The sequence below is a fragment of the Rhipicephalus microplus genome, chromosome X (assembly GCF_043290135.1).
Source record: "Rhipicephalus microplus isolate Deutch F79 chromosome X, USDA_Rmic, whole genome shotgun sequence".
In the NCBI taxonomy this organism is placed as follows: domain Eukaryota; kingdom Metazoa; phylum Arthropoda; class Arachnida; order Ixodida; family Ixodidae; genus Rhipicephalus; species Rhipicephalus microplus.
Genome location: NC_134710.1, coordinates 139,155,354 through 139,179,345, shown reverse-complemented (window position 1 = coordinate 139,179,345; position 23,992 = coordinate 139,155,354). Strand labels below are relative to the sequence as shown.

The 23,992-nt window shown below is 44.2% G+C and overlaps 1 protein-coding gene across 1 annotated transcript; it reads left to right on the top strand.

The window, feature by feature from the left end:
* The first annotated feature begins 350 nt into the window (after window positions 1–350).
* Window positions 351–23,728, top strand: LOC142776992 (uncharacterized). Its single transcript, XM_075881297.1, has 2 exons — window positions 351–776; window positions 23,541–23,728. The coding sequence occupies exons 1-2, from the start codon at window positions 519–521 to the stop codon at window positions 23,586–23,588; spliced, it is 306 nt and encodes a 101-aa protein (XP_075737412.1). The 5' UTR covers window positions 351–518; the 3' UTR covers window positions 23,589–23,728.
* The last annotated feature ends 264 nt before the right edge of the window (window positions 23,729–23,992 follow it).

The window sequence follows — 23,992 nt, the reverse complement described above, 5'->3', positions numbered from 1 at the left end:
AATGCTGGTAATTAATAAAATATGTCCTTGCGGGCGAATTTGTAGACCCGTGCAGTATACTCTGCATATGAAAAAGGTAATTTGTGACATTAGCGAGTTATACTTTACCGTTGGCGTGATTTAAGAAAAAGCCTTTACCGTGCAGCAAACGTTCGTTGCGGACAGCGTCTTATTAGACAGATTTAGTTGGGCGTATGTAGCACATCTGCGAAGGCAGGAAACGCACTGAGGTGTCAGTGCGCATGCCCAGTACAAAGACAACGCACGGTTAGCTGCGGGCGAACGTAGGTTCTCAGAAAAGCTGCGAAGCGTCTGTTGCTGGCTCATTGGGCTGTGCGGGGTCACGCACCTTGTCGCATCGACAGAATATGAAACGCGCGGAGGCGTCAATGCGCATGCCCAGGGCGCAAGACAACGCGCTGTTTCTCGCGGACGACCGCACGTTTTCAAAAGCTGCGTAGCGTCGACTGCGGGCTCTGCGTGTTTTCGAGCCTTGTCGTCTCCTCGCATTTTACACTATGGCTACGGCTGGTTGTACTCGTGTGAGGTGTGGTGGCAGCAGAACTAACAGAGTTCAGTTCAACCCTGCAATTGACCTGGAGATGCTGTCGTATGTGAGAAATGTGAACCTTTTCCGGGACCACGGAGAATGGACGAATATTGCGTCCAAAAATGAAGGATTTAACAAGCAAGCTTTTCAAAAATTGGACAGTGCGGGAGCGAACCTACCGGCTGCGCGAAAGGATCGCTGCAAAAGATCACGTTGCCATCCGCAGGTGAGTGTCCGCTAAACGCACGAAATATGTTTATAAGTGACTTTTGAAAGAGAAAAGGAATAAATAGGCGCAGTTCCGTTACTGCCTCTCTCTCTATGGCGGGCATCTCCACAGTTCTTCACAGGTGATGGGGTTAAGGACAGAGTAAAAAGGATAGGGAGGAATTAAAGTATAGAGATAGAGAGAGGAGCCGGAAGAGAGAGAGGCACAGGGGCAGCCACATACGCTATCAAGGAGAAGATAGGAAAGATGAACATGGTCGCAGAAGTCCGAGAACGGGGCACCACTCAGCGAGAGCTCTTGTCGGCGTCAGGAGATGGTATAGGACGAGCCTGTCGGCCATAGCTGCGCTGTCGTCGGAGATCGCGGGAGCACAACCAGTCGGCACGAAATCCAGCTAGCGAGTCCCACGAAATATGTTTGTGAAAGTCGCTAATACGCTTTCTTGGGTTTCCGGTTTTAAGGTCTGGTACAGAGGAAGACTATGGTGACCAAGAGCTAGAAGCTCTGTCGCAAGATATCTTGGACCTGGCTCGTGAGAGTGGAGCCGCAATTCGGGCTGCTCGATCAGCCAACGCGCCGAGTGTTCGTCGAGCTGTGAAGGCCCCGTTTAAGAAGGGCGTACCTTCGGCGACGAAAAAATTGGCGGCACTTGCTAAGGATGACGCTGCAGAGATTTACTTTTCTGAAAGCACCAGTGAGGGTCTCTCTGGGTGATTTTATCAACATTTTTATGGTAAATTCGCTTAGGTGTTTCGCTGCGTCGAACTATTTTTTAGCGATGATTCGCTCATTTGCATGTTTAGCACATTACGCACATGTTGTAACTTTATCACTCTACCTGGTGCAAATACAATATCATCCTACGTGGTTTTGTCGTGTACTGCTGAGGCGCTTATGTATATTGGAAGGGCACGCGCCGATATAGAAGGCAGCGTCACGCGGATTCTTGAAAGAATTGGTAAATGCGAAAATGCGACATGCGACGATCACGAAGATATCACATTAATCGAAAACATGGATGACCAGCCCATGACTGTTCCTGAACAGCCTGCAAGCCCGTCCGTCATTGACACACCTGCCCCGGCCAAACAAACAGGAAAAACCACGGCTGATAACGTTGAGAATGCAGCTTCTGCATCACATCCTACGACAGAAAATGGCTCATCACGTGGTATTCGCTTTGCTATGATTTACTTAGCTTCTTAATATAAGGAAGCGGGATATGAATTTTTTTTTGTGTTTAAAATACAGTAAAGTGTTCGCTTGTTTCTCATGTTTGGTGTTTGTCACTCATTCGAGCACCCGACATGCGGAATTTAATAATAGCGAGTGTGAACGTCTTTTTTAAAATTTTTCACAACTAGACGGCGCAATGCAAGGGAGACGAATTATACCTTCCTCGAAAAGAGACTGAAGCATGACCTGCTTGTAAAAGAGAGAGATTTCACCCTTGAGTCCAGATATTTGGTGCTTGAAGAAGAACGGCTGGCCTAGGAGAAGGAGCGTAGTGCTAATGAGGGTCGCCTTATTGCAGTGCTTGATGACATACGATGGCAAATTGCTGAGCAGTGGGCGGAGGAGCGAAGAATGTGAGCCGCAGAAGGCGAGCGCGACAGCGAAGAGTGAACCAAAGAACGTGCGCTTGCCGGAGCTCAGCAACAGTCACTCACCAATGTCATTGAAAAGTTGTTGAACACAATAAAATAAAATCACATTGTGTTCATGTGGGGGTCATAAAATATTTATTTCACCGTTGACGTGCAATATTGCTCACATGCAAAAAAAAAACAGTTAACAAAATGCCCTAGAGTTTGGCTCCATCAATGATAGTTGTGCTGTTTTCCATGGTCCATCTTCATCATAATCATCTTCAGCCAGACTACGCCCACTGCAGGGCAAAAGCCTCTCCCATGATCCGCCAATCAACCCGGTCTTATGCTTTCCGTTGCCACGTTATACCAGCAAACTTTTTAATCTCATCGGCCCACTTAACTCTCAGTCTCCCCTTCGTGCGTTTGCCTTCTCTGGAAATACAGTCAGTTACCCTTAATAACCACCGGTTATCCTGCCTACGTGCTATGCGTACGGCCGATGTTCATTTCTTTTTCTGGATTTCAACTATGATATCGTTAACCCTGGTTTGTTCCCTGACCTACACTGCTCTCTTTTGGTGTCTTAAGGTAACACCTCTGATTTTCCTTTCCATCGCTTGCTGCGTCGTCCTCAATTCAGGCTTAACCATTTTTGTAAGTCCCCAGGTTTCTGCTTCGTAGGTAAGTACTGGAAAGATGCAACTGATTTATACCTTTCTCTTGAGGAATAGTGGTAATCTACCAGTAATGATTTTAGAGTGCTTGCCAAATGTGCTTGACCCCATTCTTATTATTCTAGTACTTCAATCTCGTGATTCGGCTCCGCGCTTATTACCTGTCCTAAGTAGACATACTCCTTAACAACTTCCAGCGCCTCTCGGCCTATCACAAAGTGCTATTTTCTGCCGAGATTGTTGCACATTACTTTAGTTTTGTGCATATTATTTTCAGACCTACTTTTCTGCTTTCAGTGTCTAGTTAGGTAATCATGAACTGTAATTGGTCCCCTGACTTACTCATCAAGGCAATGTCATCAGCGAATCGCAGGTTACTGAGGTACACTTCATTAACTCTTATCCCTAACTCTTCCCAGTCTAGGGTCCTGAATATCTCCTGTAAACACGCGGTGACTAGCAATGAAGAGATCGTGTCTCCCTGGCTTACACCCTTCAGTATTGGGATTATTTCACTTTATGAAGAACTATGGTGGCTGTGGATCCTCTGTAGATTTCTTCCAGTATGTTTATGTGGGGTTCTTCGATGCCCTGATTCCGTAGTGCCTGCATTACTGCTGATGTCTCGTATGAGTCAAACGCCTTCTCGTAATCTATAAAAGCTGTGTATAGGGGTTGGTTGTATTCAGCACATTTCTCTATTACCTGATTGATACTATGAATATGGTCTATTGTGGAGTAGCCAGCAGAAAATCTTGTTTGGTCTTTCGGCTGATTGAACTCTAATATCTTCTTAATTCTATTACCTAATATTTTTGTAAATATTTTGTAGAGAACGGAGAACAGGCCGTTTGGCCTGTAAATTTTCAAGTCCTTGACGTCTCCTTTCTTATGGGTTAAGATAATCTTGGCGTTGTTTCAAGATTCTGGTATCCTTTTTGTGAAGAGACACCTTGTATATAAAATGGCAAATATTTCTAACACATTTTCTCCGCCATCTTTCAAGAGGTCCATTGTTACTTTATCCTCACCAGCGGCTTTGCCTCTTCGCATTCCTTCCAGGGCTTTCCTTACTTCCCTTGTCGTTACTCGTAGGATGTCCAATTCTCTTGGACTATTATAGTTTCTCCCAATACCACCCTGAATCTTTTGGCTTCTGTACAGCTCTCTGTAGAACTCCTTCGCCGTCTCGACTATCCTATTCATAATAATTATGACATTGCCTTCCTTGTTTCTCAATGCATACGTTCTATTTTCGCCTCGGCACAAGTCTGTCTTCGCAGCTTTTAGGCTTCTGCCGCCTTTTACATCCTGCTCAATTTTTTCGATGTTATACCTCCTGTTGTCGGCTACTTTATGCCTATTGATTAACTTCGAAAGCTTCACTAGCTCTATTTTGGTCGGTCGCATTTGAGGCTTTCATCGTTAGTCGTTTCTTAATTAGATTTTTTGTTTCCTAAGATAGTTTACCAGTTTCTTTTCTTTTGAGTGAACCTCCAACTTCGATTGCATACTCTTTGATGGCCAAGTAATATTATTGTTCCCAATCCCACTCTTCCCATGCGCATGATTGTGGAGAGGGTAAGTAAAGGTACTGTAAAAACGAATGATTTATATGTAAGATTTAACGTTCCAAAATCAGCCATATGACTGTGGGAGATGCTGTAGTGGAAGAATCCATAAATTCACACCACCTGGGGTTCTTTAACGTGCGCCCAAATCTGAGCAGACGGGCCTAAATCATTTTCGCCCCCATCGAGAAAGCAGCCTCTGGAACCGGGATTTGATCCAGAGACCTGCGAGTTAGCAGCCGAGTAGACCACGGCGGCGAGGGAGTACTGTAAAAAATACTCTAAATACAGTAAACGAAAGGTACAGTGACCGTTTGAATCAACGGCCTCTCGCCGCACCATTGAATGGACTGTCTTCGAAAACACATTATAGCGATGACTCACCCGATTGAAAAAGACATCTTTAATCGTTATTCTTTGTTAAGTGTAGATGGCGTGGTCCTCGTCGGTGGGAAGTGCGTTTGACAGGTCAAGGAGGGTTCCGCTTACAACAAAAAGTGAGAGGTATACGCAGCATGTTTTTGTATATTAATAGTTACATTTTGGTTTCGCTTACTTTGCTGAGCGCATTTCTTACTATCGATGTCTGTCACTTCATGCCTATAGGAAATATTTTCATATTAATCTATATATGTCAAACCGCCTTGATGCAGTGGTAGCTTTTAGTCAACACTACTGTACTGCGTGTACCCAAGCATGCTTGCATTACGCAATAAGTAATTTTTTAAAGATATGGTGTATATTGGCAACACCATTTTGTACACGTTATTTTTCGGACAGACTTTCAGTTGCTCAGTAACTATTGATAGCAAGGAAATACTCCAGTCATAGAGGTTTTATTGTGCAGTCTGCGAGGGCAAATTAATCATTCATGACAAATGTTCACTTGGTCTCAATAAAAAGTGCACGTGCAACTGGACTATGTACCTACTCACATAAAACTTGGTCGCTGTGCATATGCTCTAAAACACTTAAATACGCGCAAAAACGCAGTATTTTTCCACTCTTTTGTAGCTTTCTTCACTCGGCTTCCTGAAACGATAGCATTGCAGCAAGATGTCTTCCGTTGTTTGCAAGCGTGCAGCCGACTTTTCTTTTTACCTCAACATATTCAGAACTGTACAGAATATTTCACCACGCACCATACGTGCATTCATGTTTCCAGCACTTACACCAGCGTGAACAGGAGCAGCCTCGAACCACACAAAATCTTCAGTGATCGGTTCACCAGTGATGAAGAAATGACTGACTCCGGAGTTGCTCAGGGCATAGTGCACCATAATTCATTTCTCAGAACGCGTGAACTCCGACGAGAACTCCCAGCGCTTGCAACACGAGTTTACTTACGCTCTATACTGTGCACCGTCCATGCCTGTTGGTTGTCTGTTTCGGGCATTCTTATGCGAGTCGCTGGAATTTCACAACTGCCATCACCTCGTTCGCGTTCATTCACGTTTGTGGTATTTCATCACATCGCGACAGAAACTACCAGCCTTCCGAATGGGTGCAATCACAAACGTGAGACATCTCGCGCGCAGAGTAAGATACTGGGCGAGCGCGACCTTACCGGCGCCTAAAAGGAAGCAGAGGACATGTATACTCGCGAATCTTTCCGCCAGGCGAGAAGCGAGCGATAGTGTTTAAGGCGTAACTTTACCAGCCGACATGTATCGTCGCTAAAGTTGTCGTTTCACGCATGCAGGGCCACTGCCCGAACATTGCTGAGCTCGTTGCTTCCTAGCAATGTGAAGTCACTCCCTTGAAATACGCTACCTACACGTATCGTTTGGTAGCTCGTGTCCCGGGTCGATCAGCGCCCTTTTATGAGACTGGATGGTTGCGCCGAAATGCCGTACGGTATAACGCTTGATGATTATTTCCCGAAAAGCGACGCTGGCCCAGTGCACACTTGACAACTGGCGAAAATGAGAATGCCGCTTGTCACAGGCAGGCCAGTGGCTTGGCATGGAAGAGCACTTTAGGCGTTCAGTATTTCTGATCTTTTCTGGACTATTTTAAATGCGAAGCATTTCTTAGCGAACTTCGGTGACTTTGAGCGTATCTATCTATCTATCTATCTATCTATCTATCTATCTATCTATCTATCTATCTATCTATCTATCTATCTATCTATCTATCTATCTATCTATCTATCTATCTATCTATCTATCTATCTATCTATCTATCTATCTATCTATCTATCTATCTATCTATCTATCTATCTATCTATCTATCTATCTATCTATCTATCTATCTATCTATCTATCTATCTATCTATCTATCTATCTATCTATCTATCTATCTATCTATCTATCTATCTATCCGTCTACGACATTTAGCTCTCCTGGCCATTTCAATAATGGTATCAATACCAAACTTGGTATGACATAACATGACTGTATGAAGTACATATTGTACTTGTCATAACATGAAAGTCATCACATGTATGTCACGAATGCCATGATTTACATTTCATGGTCCTGCAGCTATTGCGGTGGTTTCGTTCACACCGCATGTTGCAAAACTGGTATGGTATGGCATGATTGCATGGCGAACATAAGCGACAGACCCTAGCATGATAATCATGACATGCGCGTCGTGTAACAACAAGACTACGTGCCACGCTCATGATGCGCTGGCGGCCGTTTCGCTTACTTAACTTATACCAAATCTGGTATTACAGGACGTGAATGGATGACGAAGGTATGATACTGGTGCAAACATGATAAACATGAGATGCGTGTTGTGTAACAACATGACTACATGCTACGCTCATGATGCGCTCGCTGCCATTACGCTAGCTTCACATGTACCAAACTCGGTATTACGCGACGGGAACGAATGACATAAGTAAATGACACATCCAAACATGATAATCAAGACATGCGTGTCATGTAACAATATGACTACATGCCACACTGATGATGCGCTTGCGGCCGTTTCACTAGCTTCGCATATGCCAAATTTGGTATTACGTGATGCCAATGGATGACGAAGGTATGTGACTGGTGCAAACATGATAATCATGAGATGCGTGTCATGTGAGAACATGACTACATGCCACAGTCAAGGCGCCAATACATTTCGACATGATGAGGTGCGCGTGCTCGTCGGCGTTCATTTCGTCGCGTCACGCCGGCGTTGTCACGCCAGGCGCCGGTCCTGCCATATACTCGCACGCGCGCGCTGTGCTGCGTTGCTTTGACGCATGCACGTTTCAGCGCATCCGGCGTTCCTCCTTCGCGAAAAGAGGGAGACGCAGTGTTGTCTGGGTAACGCATTGGCACGAAATGCAGCATGTCACATTTCGCGCCGGTTGCCATCGGGCTGCGCCGACGGACGCTGGTCGTGCCTGGCGTCAGACTATAGAGTTCTCACGTTTTGCTAACGTAGCGTCGCTGTGCCCAGCGTGCGCGCGCGTCAACGCTACATTGGAGTGTATTGGGCCCTTCATGATGCGCTCGCGGCCATTTTGCTAGCTCTACTTATGCCAAATTTGGTGTTACGTGACGTCAATGGGTGACAATATATATGACCGGTGCAAACATGATAATCCTGACACGCATGTCATGTAAGAACATGACAACCTATCACGCTCATAGCGTGTTCGCGGCCATTTCGCTAGCTCCACATGTACTAAATTTGGCATCACGTGACGTGAATAGATGACGAAGCTAAACAACACATCCAACTATGACAATCATGACATGGAAGTAATGTACGGCATCATTTACCTCCACCTCGTAACGCTGTGCTGATTTTAAAGTGACATATCAACATTTATCACTCGTACTTCACATATCATCGATTCCCACTGTACGTGGGATCTGTGAATTTTTTTTTAACAGACCACTTCTGTGAGTGCTTTAAAAGGCATCAGCACACCTTGAAGATGTTTTCTTTGTTTCTGCCAAAGAACATGCCTGAGTCTGCCACCCTCCCTACTGCCGAGAAGTCTACCGACGTGTATACTCGAACATTAATCTCAACTTCAGCATTGCAAAGAGAATTATCAGAATAGGCTGCGAAATATAGAAGCAAGAGAAGCGAGAAACGCTGAGAATGTCTGCGATGCAAGCGGTTGCCAATTGCCCAGAGTTATTCTACCCAAACGTGCACCATCTTCTAAAGATTCCGGCAACTCTACCGGTGAGCACAGCTGAAGCAGAACGCTTTTTTTCTATCACTGATACGCCTAAAGTTGTACTTGAAAGCTACAACAACACATGAAAGATTGTTTGGCATCACTCCCAGAACATCCACTGTGAAATACGAGTCCATCCGGAAGACATTCTCTCTGATGTTTGAAGGCCAACTGCGGCAATTTTTCGAGGTCAATGGATCGCATTGAAATTCGCTTGGTGCGCGTTCCTTTGCACATTTCCGTCATTTATGCCAAATTACAGTTTTGAGAAATGAACTGATTGTTTCAAGTGAATTTTGAAAATTGCCTCGCGAAGCTTGCCTCGCTTGCCAGAATTATTGGCAACACTGTCTGTGTGACGCCATGTTTGGCCTGTCAACGGAAGCGACGCAGCCGATGGCATCGCTGCTTTGGTCGCTACAACGTTTATTGTGCGGCCACAAGGCAATGACGGCAGTGTTTGGCGCGGGTATAACACAGAAAAGCTTTGTTCCTTCCTCTGTGCTTTTTAACCGGCGCTTCACTATAGTGTGGCTTTCAGTTTTCATACTCCGCACCGGTGGGACTCCGGTTCCAAACAAATAGTACGTCATAAGAAGACAGGGTGCCCGGTTTGGTTTCGGTTGCGGTATTGTATTTTTTTGCTTCTCAAAATTATTTTCAAATTTTCTGAACATTTCAGCTATTGGGCTCATGACAAGAGTGTCTCAGGAACATAGAAGCACCATTACCTTGACATGGTCGAAAAATCACCGGATTTGGCCTTTAACAGGAACGTAGTCGGCTTCAGCTGAATGTGTGTGTAATATGAACCATAGGCGCCAGCTCAATAGAGGATGAAAGTTAACTGATGTTATTCTTGGACTGATATGTTCGGAAGAACAGTAAAGATGTAGTTGGTAATTATCAATTACTCGTGTTTAACATCTGATGGGCGATTTCAATGACAAGGTAGGGAAGAAGCAGGCTGGAGACCAGGCAGTAGGAGATTATGACATCGGTACTAGAAATATCAGAGGGGAGCTATTAGTAGAATTCGCAGAGCGCAATAAACTATGGATCTTGTACCATCTACCGAAAACGGGGGAACCGTTAGTGGACATGGAGGAGCCCTAATGGCGAAATGAAAAACGAAATAGAATTTATACTGAGTGCACACCTAGGCATCGTGTAGGATGTGTAAGTGCTTAGCAAGGTACGATGCAGTGACCATAGAATGGTACGGTCTCGAATTTGCTTAGACTTAATGAAGGAACGACAGAAACTGATACGCAAGAAGCCAATAAATGAGCTAGCACTGAGAGGGAAAGTACAGGAAGTCAGAATCTCGCTTCAGAACAAGTACTCTGCCCTTATCGAGGAAACCAGCCTTAGCGTTGATGCAATGAATCATAATCTGACGAGCATCATTATGGAGTGTGCAGTGGAAGTTGGAGGTACGGTACTTAAACAGGACACTGAAAAGCTGTCCTAGGAGACAAAAAACCTCAATTAAAAGTGTCAAAGCATGAAAGCCTCAATATAACAGACAAATAAGAATTGACAAAGCTTTCAAGGTTGATTAATAAGCGTAAGGTATCCGATGTAAGAAGGTATAACATGTAGAAAATTGAAAAGGTTGAGGTTTACATACATCTGTACCATAGCCGGGACATCCACGACCTTAATATAAGAACTAGCAGTAACCCAGATGGCATCCCACCAGTAATGATAGAAGTTAGAAAAGCCTTGGAGAAAAGCCTTTGCAAAGAGGCAAAGCTGCTGGTGAGGATTAGGTAACATCAAATCTGCTGAAAGACGGAGGACAGATTGTGTTAGAAAAACTAGCCGCCCTGTTTACGAAATGTCTCCTGATGTGAAGAGTACCAGAATCTTGGAGGAATCCTAACATCAACTTAATACATAAGAAAGGAGATGACAAGAACTTGAAGAATTACAGGCCGATCAGCTTGCTCTAAGCTATTTACAAAGGTAACTGCTAACAGAATAAAGACAACATTTGGATTCAGTCAACCAAAGGAACAAGCAGGATTTCGGACAGGCTATATTCAACTATTGACCACATTCATACTATCAATCAGGTTATGGAGAAATGCTCACAATGCAGCCAACGACTATTCATAGCTTTCATAGATTACGAGAAGGCGTTTTATTCAGTAGAAATATCAGCAGTTATGCGCACACTGTGGAATCATGGCGTTGATGAAGTATATATAAACATCTTGGAAAAAATCTACAGGGGATCAACTGCTACCATAGTGCTTCATAAAGAAAGCAACAGAATACCTATCAAGAAGGGTGTAAGGCAGGGGGATACAATCTTCCCACTGCTATTTACCACGTGCTTACAGGAGGTTTTCAAAGGCCTAGAATGGAAAGAGTTAGGTATAAGAGTTAATAGAGAGTACCTTAGTAACCTACGCTTCACCGATGACATTGCATTGCTGAGTAACTCTGGGGACGAATTGTAACTGATGATAACGGACTTAGACAAGGAAAACAGAAACGTACGTCTTAAAATTAATCTGCAGAAAACGAAAGTAATTTACAACTACCTCGAAAGAGAGAGAGAGAGAGAGAGAGAGAGAGAGACAAAAATAAGATTTATTTATGCATCCGGTGTGTAGGACGTCCCCGGCCTCGCAGGGCGCGGATGTTCCCTATCTTAAGATTACGGCTATTAGAGTCTGATAATCTCAGAGCATAGACCTCGAGGATGTTGTGCTCCGACTAGGCGACAGTTACTCGGGTGCCTCCCCGCCCATTAGATGGGTCGTCGGCTCCTTTTCTCCGTTGCTTCGCCAAAGCCTCCTCAAGCCGCTGGATCCTCGGAAGAGAACAGCGCTTCGAGATAGGTAACAGTGCACTTGAAGTTGTAAAAGACTATGCCTACTTAGGACAGGTAATAAACGTGGAGCTAAACCACGAGATTGAACTAACTAGAAGAGTAAGAATGAGATTGAGCACATTTGGCAAGCACTCTCAAATCATGTCTGGTAGATTGCCACTATCCTTCAAGAGGACGGTATAGAACAGCTGCATCTTGCTGGTACTTAGCTTTGGAACAGAAACCTAAAGACTTACAAAGAGGATTCAGCTTAAATGGAGGACGACGCATCGAGCAATGGAGATGAAAATGATATAGGTGTAATCTTAAGAGACTAGAGGGGAGCAGAGTAGATCATGGAACAAACTGGGGTTAAGGATATCATAGTTGAAATCAAGACGAGGAAATGGACATGGGCAGGGAATGTAGCGCGTTGGCAGGATAACCGCTGGCCAATAAAAGTAACTCGCTGAACTGACCAAAGAAGGCGAGGGGGTAAGGGGTAGACATAAAGTTAGGTGGGCAGATGAGATCAAGAAGTTTGCGGGTATAAAGTGGTAGCAGCAAGCACAGGACCGAGTTGACTGGCGGAACATGGCAGAGGCTTTTGTCCTGCAGTGGGCGTAGTCAGGATGATGATGATGATGAACATCCAAAAACCACGATTTGACTACGAGAGACGCCGTAGTTCTCCGGAAATTTTACCACTTTGCTTCTTCAACATGCACCTAAATAAAGTGCACGGGCCTCAAGCACTTTCGCCTACATAAAAAATATGACAGGGATTCGATCCCGCTACACTGCCGGTCAGCAATAGAGGACCATAACCACTGGACCACCCTGTCGGGTAGTAAAAAAGAAGGTTTTTGGTGAAAAAAAAAATGGCCCCGCCGCGGTGGTCTAGTGGCTAAGGTACTCGGCGGCTGAACCGCAGGTCGCGGGATCGAATCCCGGCTGCGGCGGCTGCGTTTTCGATGGAGGCGGAAATTATGTAGGACCGTGTACTCAGATTTGGGTGCACGTTAAAAACCCCAGGTGGTCGAAATTTCCGGAGCCCTCCACTACGGTGTCTCTCTTTATCATATGATGGTTTTGGAACGTTACACCTCACATATCATCATCATCATCATCATCATCATGTTTTGGTAAAACCAGTTCGCGCTACTTTTCGTCCAGCTGTAAGGAAGCAAATTCAACTGTATGAGACATATTGCTGGAAATCGCTTTGACAGCATGGCAGAGTGATTCCGTTCTCTACCGTTGCATACTCCTTGCTTTTTAGGGGCACCTTTTATCCGCTAACCTTTCATTTGCAGAAGTGGTTAGAGGATACGAAAGGTGGGAACAGCAATGCGACAACTCAAATTTGCTTGTTGCAATTCTAGCAAAATTTGGGTAACAATGGGGCATATAATGTGACATGCAATACACAGGAAAATCTTCGTGTCAAAAGAAAAAAGATAATCAACAGTATTCTGCTATGTAATTTGTCTGTTTGCCGCGTGAGACATTGCTTGCACAAAGTTTCTTTTATTTCTTGTAACAACTTATGGCTACTATGCATATTGGTCGTAATTTTGCATGATAACACGCCCACCCATGTTTCTCCATTCTGTGCATTTGTTGTCATGCGTCATGTCACTAGTTGCAGAAATCGCTCGGTGTGCCCTTCTAGTCATGACGATGTAAAGAAACGAACAGATGAAGCGAATCAATATATATACAACTTGTATATTTTTTCAGCTTTATGTTCCTTATTTATGCGCTGTTTGCCACAGTGCTGAACAATAAAGCTTGTGCTCACTGCAGCTGTCCACACTGCATTTCGAATTACACTGCTTCAGGTTTATGGCCACCTTCTTTTTATTTATGAGCTAAGTTACATGATGGGTATTTCAGTAGGTCTTTCTAAGGCTGTGATTAGCCTACACGTTTGCCTGTGTTACACCTTAGTCGCTACACAACACTTCGGAGAGTCTTAGACGTTAGGACATAATAAAGATATGTATAAATATCTTGTACACTCGCATACGAGCCGAGTTAGGTGTATAAACCAAAAATTCTGTCGCGCGCGTGCGCGGGTGTGTGTGTATGTGTGTGTGTTTATAGATGTAAGCAGAACGTGTGAAGGTTAAATAAAAATATTAATCTTTAGCGTCAGTATACCTTAGCACACATACGAAGAGTGACACTGTAATATTCTTGAGCATGCCCTATCAGATTTTGGAACTGTGTCTGGCTATTTCCATTAAAACGAACCTCTCCCTATCGAAAATTATCGTAGTGATCGACTCTGGTGCGATCTGTTCCGGCGTGTAAAAGTATGACCACCGCCTGAGCATTAATCCCGTCGCCTAGTCAACTTGAAACACTCGTGGCCGAGATTCCTGCCCAAAATCTCACTGAATGCTAAGCCTTGAGAAACACCAAGACACGTTTTTTCGTATGCAGACATTATTCATTGTAAAAGCGCCCAGCAATGATATTGTGATAGTAGCAGCGTTAAAAACTTAATCACGTCAGCGCGAAGCGACGAAAAAAATGTGAAAGTGCCAGGGTGGATGAAAAATTTTGAGAATGTTTGAGCCCCCCCCCCCCCCCTCCTACAGGTTACGCCACTGGTTCACGACCAGAGAGAACAGTTCCATACAAGTGTTTAACGGCTCGGGCCAATTCGCATTTGTCTTTTTTATGAATACTCATGTACTTTATGGTCTTCCGTAGAACTTGTTTGCTATATTCAGGGTTCGTTCACTTCGAGTTGTCAATTATTTAACCGTCGTGTTGCAGTTCGCTAGCCTCCTAGTCAGCTTAGATGGTAATTGATCACACGCCTTAAAGGCGTTCTTCTCGTGTTCGAATCGTCGACACGTACGACTGGAAGAAATTGTATATATTTTATTTGCAGCTTCCAGCTAAACTAACCAATTCGTAATATAATAAACTTTATTACAGTCCTCAAGATCAGCCCTTAGGTTGACGTAGGTGGTTCCCACGTTAGACAATGTGGTTAAACCTTAACTCCCTAACGTGTTCCTTCTGGAAGGTAAGCCATAGATATGAAAGAGCTCCACTGTGAAAAACTCTGCCACCAGTATCCTTCTATGTCACAGTCTGTAAAAGCCACAGGACAATGGGAAAGCGTTTAGAGATGTCATTACAATTCTCGCTATTGATTTGGACCTCTCCATTTGAATATGTCTTGCTAGAAAGAAAAGTTTAATTCGGATAAGTTATTGCCAGTAACAACACCACTGTCACCAAATGACCATCTTTATTATTTCAGGGCATTATATATGTTCAGACATCTCAATGTCGAATTAAATAAATAAACCGGAACACTTCACTATTGTCTTGCACTAATCCATTTTGACTGCACTGAGTTGTTCAGTGTTTTTGTCAACAAGCTACTGAAGTGTATAACACTGCCATTTTGAGATGTTTATGTTTAATTGCCCTTTCACGTTGTCAGCTTATAATAAACAGCGCATATACGTTAGGTGCGTTGCCAGAATGGCTTATATAACAGGAAATAGTTGACCTTAGTTAATTTTGAGGTTGTCCTAGGAGCTTGTATACCAACTCTGTAGTTTCAGTGTGACAAGACTTCATGCCAGTGTAAGGTTCTCACATGCCACAGTGACAGCAGATTAATACTTTTCGCGTCGGGCACTTTTACGCAGATTGCTCGTGTCTAAAGACCATTACTTATCAGCACGATGTCAGGTGATAAGTGATAAACACTCGCTTACAATGCTGAGGCGACAGTACTCACATGCTGTGCAAAGAAAGTTAGGATGACAGTGTCAAAACATCCTCGTGAGAGCAGCCAGGCTGTCCTTCTCTCTAGTTTGTTGAGGGCACTTAAAATGTAAGACGAGCGCGACAAATTAGTTCAGCAGATAATTACGTGCAGCTGCTGCCTGACACACTTCTGCCTTGTTGTCATCCAGTTGGACGAAAGGGAGTCTTGCTCGTTCACATTAAAAATACAAATGAAAACAAGCCATTCGTAACGTCGCTCTCGATGCGGCAGTGCAAAGAAAAATTGATTAATAAAGCTCGGAAAGGCGAGGTGAGCAAAATGTCAGGCGATCCATCTTGCCCCTTCCGCTGTGCCCTTTATGATCTGGCAGTTCACCTATGGGCATGCAGCCGTTCAGGCTGGCTTCAAGGCATGCCGGCACGCTGCAATCTGTCATTTGTCCAGACGCTGTCATCCCCTGGCTCTGTGTGCATTATAAAATGCCCTTTCGAAAACTTTCTGATCCGCGAGCATTATTAGGGATGTGACCAGACCGGCATTGTCCCTCGTTGGGTGAGGCGTCCTCGCGTTGCATGCATACGTGCGACTATATAGAAGTGTGCGAATATTCTAAAATCTCGAATAATAAATTCAACAGCGTTCTCTTCAATTCTGTTGTCGAATCTTTCAGTGACCTTAGGAATTACGAATGGATTTCGCGTATGAAAATATTCTAAAGGTAAGATACTTTCCTAAATAGAGGGGTAAGGTTTCTTGTTGAAATGTCCAGTATCACAGCTGTTTTCTGCATTGTTTCCCCGTAAAACTTAGATTAAAATATTGGCGAATTGGTATGAATTTAAACATAATTTGCAAGGCTGTAAATTATTGACTACAGTAGCCTGGTCATCGAATTCCAACTTGCGACTGCAAATGTGCCCATTTGATGAATCATGAAACAAAAGAGCAAAGCAGTTTTTTTTATTTATTTCTTTCACGCTAAACGTTTCTAGGAGATTCAAGTAAAGTAAAACTTTGCGGACAAAGCTTCAGTGAAAAAAAAATCACACAACAAAAGCTACACCTTCAGCCGGACAGCTCTGCGCGCTTACAAATTTGCATTAAACTAGGTAGTGCACATGAGCCGTAAATTACGTGCTGCTTGGCTTCAAGTACAAGCCATTGGTGCTTCGAGTATAAGCCGCTGCTATTAAGAACTCCTGCAACAAGAGAAACGCACCAATTGTTATTCTTAATGGACGAACACACAATAAAAACTCAAGCTGTTTAATTAGTTACGGATATCTTTTAAAGCGTAGTGTTTTTATAATATATTCGTTTTGACTAATATTTACACTGTGTACGACAATGCAACAAAATGTAACGGATAATCTTTTGAGGTTTCAGATTGTGGATAAAAGGTGACAATTCGGTGCGACAAAATAGAAATCACAATGAAGCGTCATGGCTCAAGATTCATTGTTGAAGTGGTCATTATACTCTGACAATGCCTGTGCAAACAGACAGTGTAATACTTTTCTTCTGTAAGAGAAAGCCTTCCTCACCTGCATCGTGTCGTCTTTCGCAATAAGGCCCTTCCAGTTGGCAAATAATGCCATTCGGGCACATGACAGGCTGGTATTTTACGCAGTGCATTTCTCGTGCCCAGAGTAGTACTCTTCTTGGTTTTGTTTCGGTCTGCAAATGGGTCGAGAAGTTCCGTCGGTGAACGCCCAACAATTATGAAGAGGTGCTCCTTTGCTTGCCACATGGAGCCTGCAGAAAGACAGTGCGAAAAAGGCATGTCAATTTACAACCTCTGCATTCACAAATTAGACATTGTCTAAAAATTTTGCGGCTATCATAACGCGTGTCCACATGGCTGGAAATTGCTGTTCTAAAAAATCTCAGGACATTTTGGAACTGCTATTCTGAAATTTTAGAATTGCAGGCTTGCCGCTTTCAGGGTCTGTTAGTTTTCTGTAGTCTGGAATGAACGTGCCTTCTTCACAAGAATTACAAATGCGACTAATTGCTATTCATATTTTCTATACTGTGGTAACATGGAATCGGAAGAAACAAACAACACCCTACAAACCAGACACTTAGTTTGCCACTGTTGTGATGAAAAAAAAAATTGGCAGATCCTACGTACCCGGGAAACGACGTTATTCAAAGCATGCGGAGGGAAGGTGACCACGTTGCAATTTGTTTCTTGAGCGAAACCTCATCAAATGACGCTAAATATACGTACAAATGTTGCATGCACAGACATATGTTGAAGAGTTGCAGATGTTTATAAAGCTAGTTGTTGTCCCTTGCGCAACGATTCCAACTGAAACATGCGCATTAGCAACACTAGAAGCTGATATGAAGTGCTGATGCTAGCAAGAACGACGGCCTTGCCCCGCCACGGTGGTCTAGTGGCTAAGGTACTCGGCTGCTGACCCGCAGGTCGCGGGATCAAATCCCGGCTGTGGCGGCTGCATTTCCGATGGAGGCGGAAATGTTGTAGGCCCGTGTACTCAGATTTGGGTGCACGTTAAAGAACCCCAGGTGGTCAAAATTTCCGGAGCCCTCCACTACGGCGTCTCTCATAATCATATGGTGGTTTTGGGACGTTAAACCCCACAAATCAATCAGAACGACGGCCGTGGGCACTGCTACATAAATCAACTTCAGCGCACGGCAACTAACCACAACTGACGTTAACCCGACGTGAAGGCTGTATCAAAGGAGTACATATGTAATGTTCATAAAATTGGATAGACCGCAGTGCAACTACTCTTGACGTTCTACGAAGATTAGAGTCTATTTGAAAAGTAGTTCTGAAACCTGGCGTCACTGTGTGGTAAAATGCTTCATGGCCACGCAAAATTCTTGGGTTTGATTCCAGCTGAGACCTTGACATTTATTCTTTCCATTCATCGGGTCGGCGCTAGCGTTGCCAGTTACTTCTGAAAGGGGCCCTGCAATAATTTTTCATGAAACCATTGAACAAATTCGCTTGGCGAATTTGTTCCATGGTTTCATGGAAAGAGCTTAGTGTCTCATGAACTCAACGCTTAAAAAGTTTTAGCAATTCTTCCAGTGGCAGTTCAGTTACAAAGGTTTGTCGCATACTCCAATTGCATTCTCTGTTCTCTCGTCCCGACGAAAGCGCTGGGAGCTAGGCAGTGAGAGATGACAGGGCCACAGAAAAGCGTCACGCGGACTTCGGACCTCGTCACATTGAGCACTTATTATTTTTTCTTCGAATGCGCGGCTTTGTCAGTGTACTCGCGTGTACACGCGTGGACAAGTAGCGGCCTCCCACGGCGATCTCTGCAACGAGTGAGCGTGTCATGTTCAAATCAACCAATGGCTGCTAGATGGGCTCGCTACGTGTGATTTTTGGGTATATGCCGTGATTTGTCGACAGTTGAGAAAGCTGACTTTGATAATTTACATAGAATTCCAGGTCGCGTGCTGCTCTAGAATATTTGACTCACGTGTGGTCAGAAACCTCAACTACCAATCGGCAGCGTTCGCTGATCATGCTCAGAAAGCGTGGCAGCGCCCCTTTAAAGCTCGCGCGTTAAAGTCACCGATGTGTATTCTCGTCGTTCCTGGGTAGATGCTAAGTGTCAATCACCTGTGCCATATACCAGCATACCAGTGGCGCATACTCACCCGTGGATATGTGCCAATGTGTGGCGGAAAGTGTTTGATGACGTACGCGACGGGATTGTCACTTTATTCATATTTGACCACTATTGCCGTCAATTTGGATGAACTCGGCTAAGTATGCACGATCGCGCGCGTTGCGTACGTGCGTGGCTACGGACGTGTAACTAAATATGTCGATTGTTCAGCGGGATAGCGTTTACGTGGTTCACGTGCCCTAGCTTGGATGGCGGCGCTACCTATCAGATGGTTTAGAAGTGAGAACAGTGAAAAGGAAAAGAAAATGATATGTGTACCTGTGTCAGCGCGCAAAGCATTGTTACAAGTTTATATTAGTAATAATAAAAGTGAATAAGTATGGACCACGCACAAAAGGTGAAAACGTTTATGTTGCCGATTTCTTTACAGCAGTCTTGTAGTTGGGCTCAGACACGTTCGAAATGGGAAGCCATCTCATAAACTACGCTAACCTATCCGCAATACTCGGTCGTAGAAGCTAAGTTAAGGCAACGGAAGCCACTTTAAACAGTCGTTTGCAGCAAACAAAGTGAATCTTTCAACAACCACGCCAAAATCACTTCGAAGCGGGTGTCCGAGAGCGCCGCCATGTTTTACGTACACTACGTACACCTACGCTAACACGGTAACGTTAAATTTTGTGCGGGTACGGTCACCGGTACGGGTAAGGTACTTACCTGCGCATGCTTTGATCCCGCTATGACGGTAAACCCGGTATGCCGATAAATGAATGTTTATCACCTGCTTGAAAATCTAAAGTTTAGCACAGTGAAAAAAAAAATAGGTCCAGATACTTTTCATGAAACGCGTGCCTTATTTTATACTGTGAAGCGTCAATCGCTATGTTTATTTAAAAATGCAGCTAGGAATATTGCAGGAAAACGTGCGATTTTATTGGCAGTACGAATTTAGCGCCGAGGTTCAATAAAATCGCGGGACTGTCAAACAGTGGCACGCCTGAATGCATCCCTATGGGGAAAGGGTCACGTGATTTCGCCTCTCTACATACGTAAATTATGGGGTGGCGGCAGAACAGGCAAATGGCCTCTCCATGGTGTCACGTTTGTCCTCAAAATCTCGACAGTAGCTAGTTTGTTAATGTCAAGCTCAATTGAAAAGCACTCGAAATAAATCGGTAGAAATTCGGGCTTTGTCTCGGCTGTTCGTTTCCATGTTGTCTTACACGGTAATATTTTCAAAACGGTGCATGATCATGGCTCCCACGACGGGAGGGACAAGCGGTTGGGTTAAATGTCCCAGAGTGACTCGGGCTATGAAAGCCACCGTAGTGGAGCGGCTCCATGTGGTTTCGACATGATATATGGTTCTTTATCATGCACTGGAATTGCACGGGTATCAAGCATTCAGCCTTTATCGAAATGCGACCCCGTGGCCGGGATTGAACCCGCGACTTAGGGGTCGGTGGCCGAGAACCACGTGAATCTAATGTCTTCAAGAAACTGCTCGAGCACGCGAATTTGAGAGTGACACATCAGTGAAGGAGTTGACATGTAGTCGTATATATGGCAGTCACCCTAAACCACCTGCAGTCGGGGTTTAACTTTCGAAAGTGCAACCTATGTCGACGCAATACAATACTCTTTAATGAAAACTACGCAACAAAACATTTTAAGAAGATAAACACAAAAAAGTGTTCAAGGGCTGCGGTGCTGAGTCAGGGTGGAGCAGTCCGATCAGGGGAGGCGCGTGGTTGCGGCCAACCAAAGAGCAGTCAGGGAAGCGCTCGCTGCAGGGTGTTGAGACCGTGGCACACATGTAGTAACCCGATGCCGAGCAGCGCGGTCTGAAAAAGGAGAAAACAGTAAAGCTTCATGTCACTAACGGCGTCCACGTTATAATTTGTGCGGATCAAGTGAAATTTCGGAAGGGTGTCAAACCTATTTTATGACATGTGTAAGTATATACATAAATCGCCGTGAAGCGAAACCACGTGATTCCTTACTACAGTGCAAATATCGTTTTGAATGCTGGGAACCGATCGCGCGACATGCATGTCTCTGTGAGAAAAGCAAGCTTGGCAACAGTATACGGCTGATAGTAAAAACGAGGGATGTGGTGCGTTGCTGACTTAGACGTGAGTGCTACACCAGAAGGTGAGTCATACAAGGAGGGAGAATGTATAATTTGAAACGTTTTGTCTGTATAGGCCATTTGGGGAGTTTTTAAAAATTTATTTGGTAGGGAAAGATACCACAACGTGAGGAACAAAGATGGTGTTTCATACGTTATTGTTGCGAATAAGGCTTTTTCGCTAAAATAATGTGAAACGCGGTGGTGGAATAAAACTGTGTCTTGCGACAAACGCGAGCGTAAAAACTTTCTGAAGAAGGCCCAGTGGCATGTGACCCGAGCACAAGAAGAGGTGAAGACTAAAGAGAATATGACGACGAAATGTAGTGATTAAGTAATTGATGAACCCGAGATCCTTATATTATATTACCAATAGCATACAATAGGCTTGATCAAAGGCAGCGCTTTTACAATACTCTCCTACGCTCGATGTTTGGAATATATCTTAAGTGGCAAAAGGGTTTTTCACTGTTCCTAAGACTCAATCGAAGTGCTCTCTCCCAATTATTTATATATAGGTAGCTATTCATGTTTAATTATCGCAATTTACAAAAACTCATAAAAGAGTGAAAATGTCACGCTGCCCTAAACCTAATCAGTTCTCACACCGTTACCACTTGACTACGCATGAAGACGTCCCTACGTACTCACCGCCGTGATATTCCTGAACCGCAAGCTGTCCCCTCTGTCGACGCCGTAAAACACGGCGCATCCCACAAGGAAGAGAAGGCCGGCCGTGCAGTGGTACAGTGAGTACTGGGTAGAAGAAACGAAGCGTGAAACCATATATTTGACGGCGCAGCAGGATCGCTGCAGCATTTATTCGCTTCCTGAATGATTCACCTTTGCCAGTGAGCGTTACAAAAATATCATAAGTACAGTAAATATCAAAATGACAAATATGTGTGCTGATAATAGAAGCAAAGTATCAAATTGGGCTAGTTGGAAAATAAGACCAAGCTCATCACCATCATCGCAAAAAAAAAAAAGAAGAATAAGAATGACACGAAAATGTGTGGAAGTGCACGGCGTACTTCCTTGCAGTTCCGAGTCGTTTTTTTTTTGCGCTAACCTTGACGGGATATATAGAAGCGGGTAAAATGAAAAAGACCAAAAAGAGCTGAAGAGTGACGCACGTAGAGAGTTTGCTGAAGGTGGTTCTGGGTGGAAGGCGAAGCCACGGCCGAGATGAAGACGAGAGTGTTGTTGAGGCAGTAGGTGAACGCGAGCAGGAAGGCTGCATGCGCGTACCAATGGTACGTCACGCTGTGCCCCATCAGCAAATACAGCACCATCACGGCGGCCGCGCCCAACTGCGCAGCGGACAAACGTGGACGCAGTTCGCTCTCTTCGTCCGAAAACGCACATTACTCGGCGCATGTTTCGGCTGATCAGCGAGCCAGGCTAATAAAAGAGTAAATCGTGGGAGCAAAGAGCGTTGACAAACGTACTATTGAAATAATAAAGGAAAACTGTAATTAACTATGCTAAACAAAGTTACACCGTGAAGCTTCAATTTCATTACACAAGTAATATGTTAAAATGCGATCACGCACTGTTGCCATACTCTGCTAATGAGTTTCTGCATCCGTGTCTTGAATGCTTCGTAGCTGACGCAGGTGAGTGATATCCTGATATCATATTAAAACTTCGAGCGAAAAAAGTTCTTACGGTCTCAAGAGCTGTCAATATTCCATGCGTTGTAGTGATGTACTCCGGACTTGGTTCGAGTCGCAGAGCTGTCACTCCAGAACCGATGGGTTCTTCTGCCTTGCGCTCGACATCCCAAACAGCCTACAGAAGGGTTGTATAAGCTTGGTTAAAGACAGTGTCTCGATTAACGTTAATGCACTCATGAACATGAAAATATCCCGTGGTTGGTCACTTAGGTTATTGGCACACAGCATTTAGTGGTATTAACGACATGTGGGCGCAGTATATGGCCAAAAAAGTGCAGCGTACGCCGCAGCAAAATAAAAACTAAAGCACCTTGAAATTCTTAAGCGTGCACGTGGAGCGTATGCATGTACCGCTGAATACACATATAGCTGAGTGCCTAATTCACGGTGAGAAATACGAAAACAGAGGGTGGGGGCAGGAGCTGATGCTTAGAGAAGTCGACTTGTATTTTTCAAGGCTGGCAGCATTAAAGAAAAGTCCGCTGGTCGGCTTCTACACCCACCACCTGTTGTCGAATTTCAACTCACAAGCTTCCATCTTACTCTTTTTGTCGTTCTTTTGGAATTCGCAGTCAGGAATCCACGCATCGCAGAACCGCACGCGCAATCGTTAACTCTCCCGAACGCTGGTATCCCTGTCGGCTTCAACAAAATTCAGAAGCGGATGATTGCTCACACGAGACGAACTCACTCAATCAACTCCGTCAACCACGATAGGAAGCAAATGAGTCCTCGCTTACGCTTTCCTTTGCAGGAACGGCTTTTCCGACGGGAGATGCTTGCAAAGGCGCACCGGCCATAGTCGATGACTTGCTCCTGCCGAGGAAGAGTCGCATTCGGTGTCACGAGCAGGCTGGAGCGTGGCGCGAGGTACTCGACGAACAAGAAAAGAAGAAAACAAAGAGTCATTTTGTAAATAATAGCATCGAGTGACAGTTGCAACAAGTATTGAATTATATTATATAATAAATAAACTAATATAATAATAAACTATTTAAATATATTGAATAAACTAATCCGGATTCTCTGATCTCTAATAGTGTCAATTGCATAGTAATATTTAGAAGGGCGGGTTCTTTTTTCTCTTGAGGGTCACCTTTGAAAAAGTAAGCGCTGTAGCCTATATCTTCCTTTTAAATAATCAACACGGCATAACATACTTTCCTACTGAAGCAGTAAATAGTTCCCGGATAATAACGCCCATTC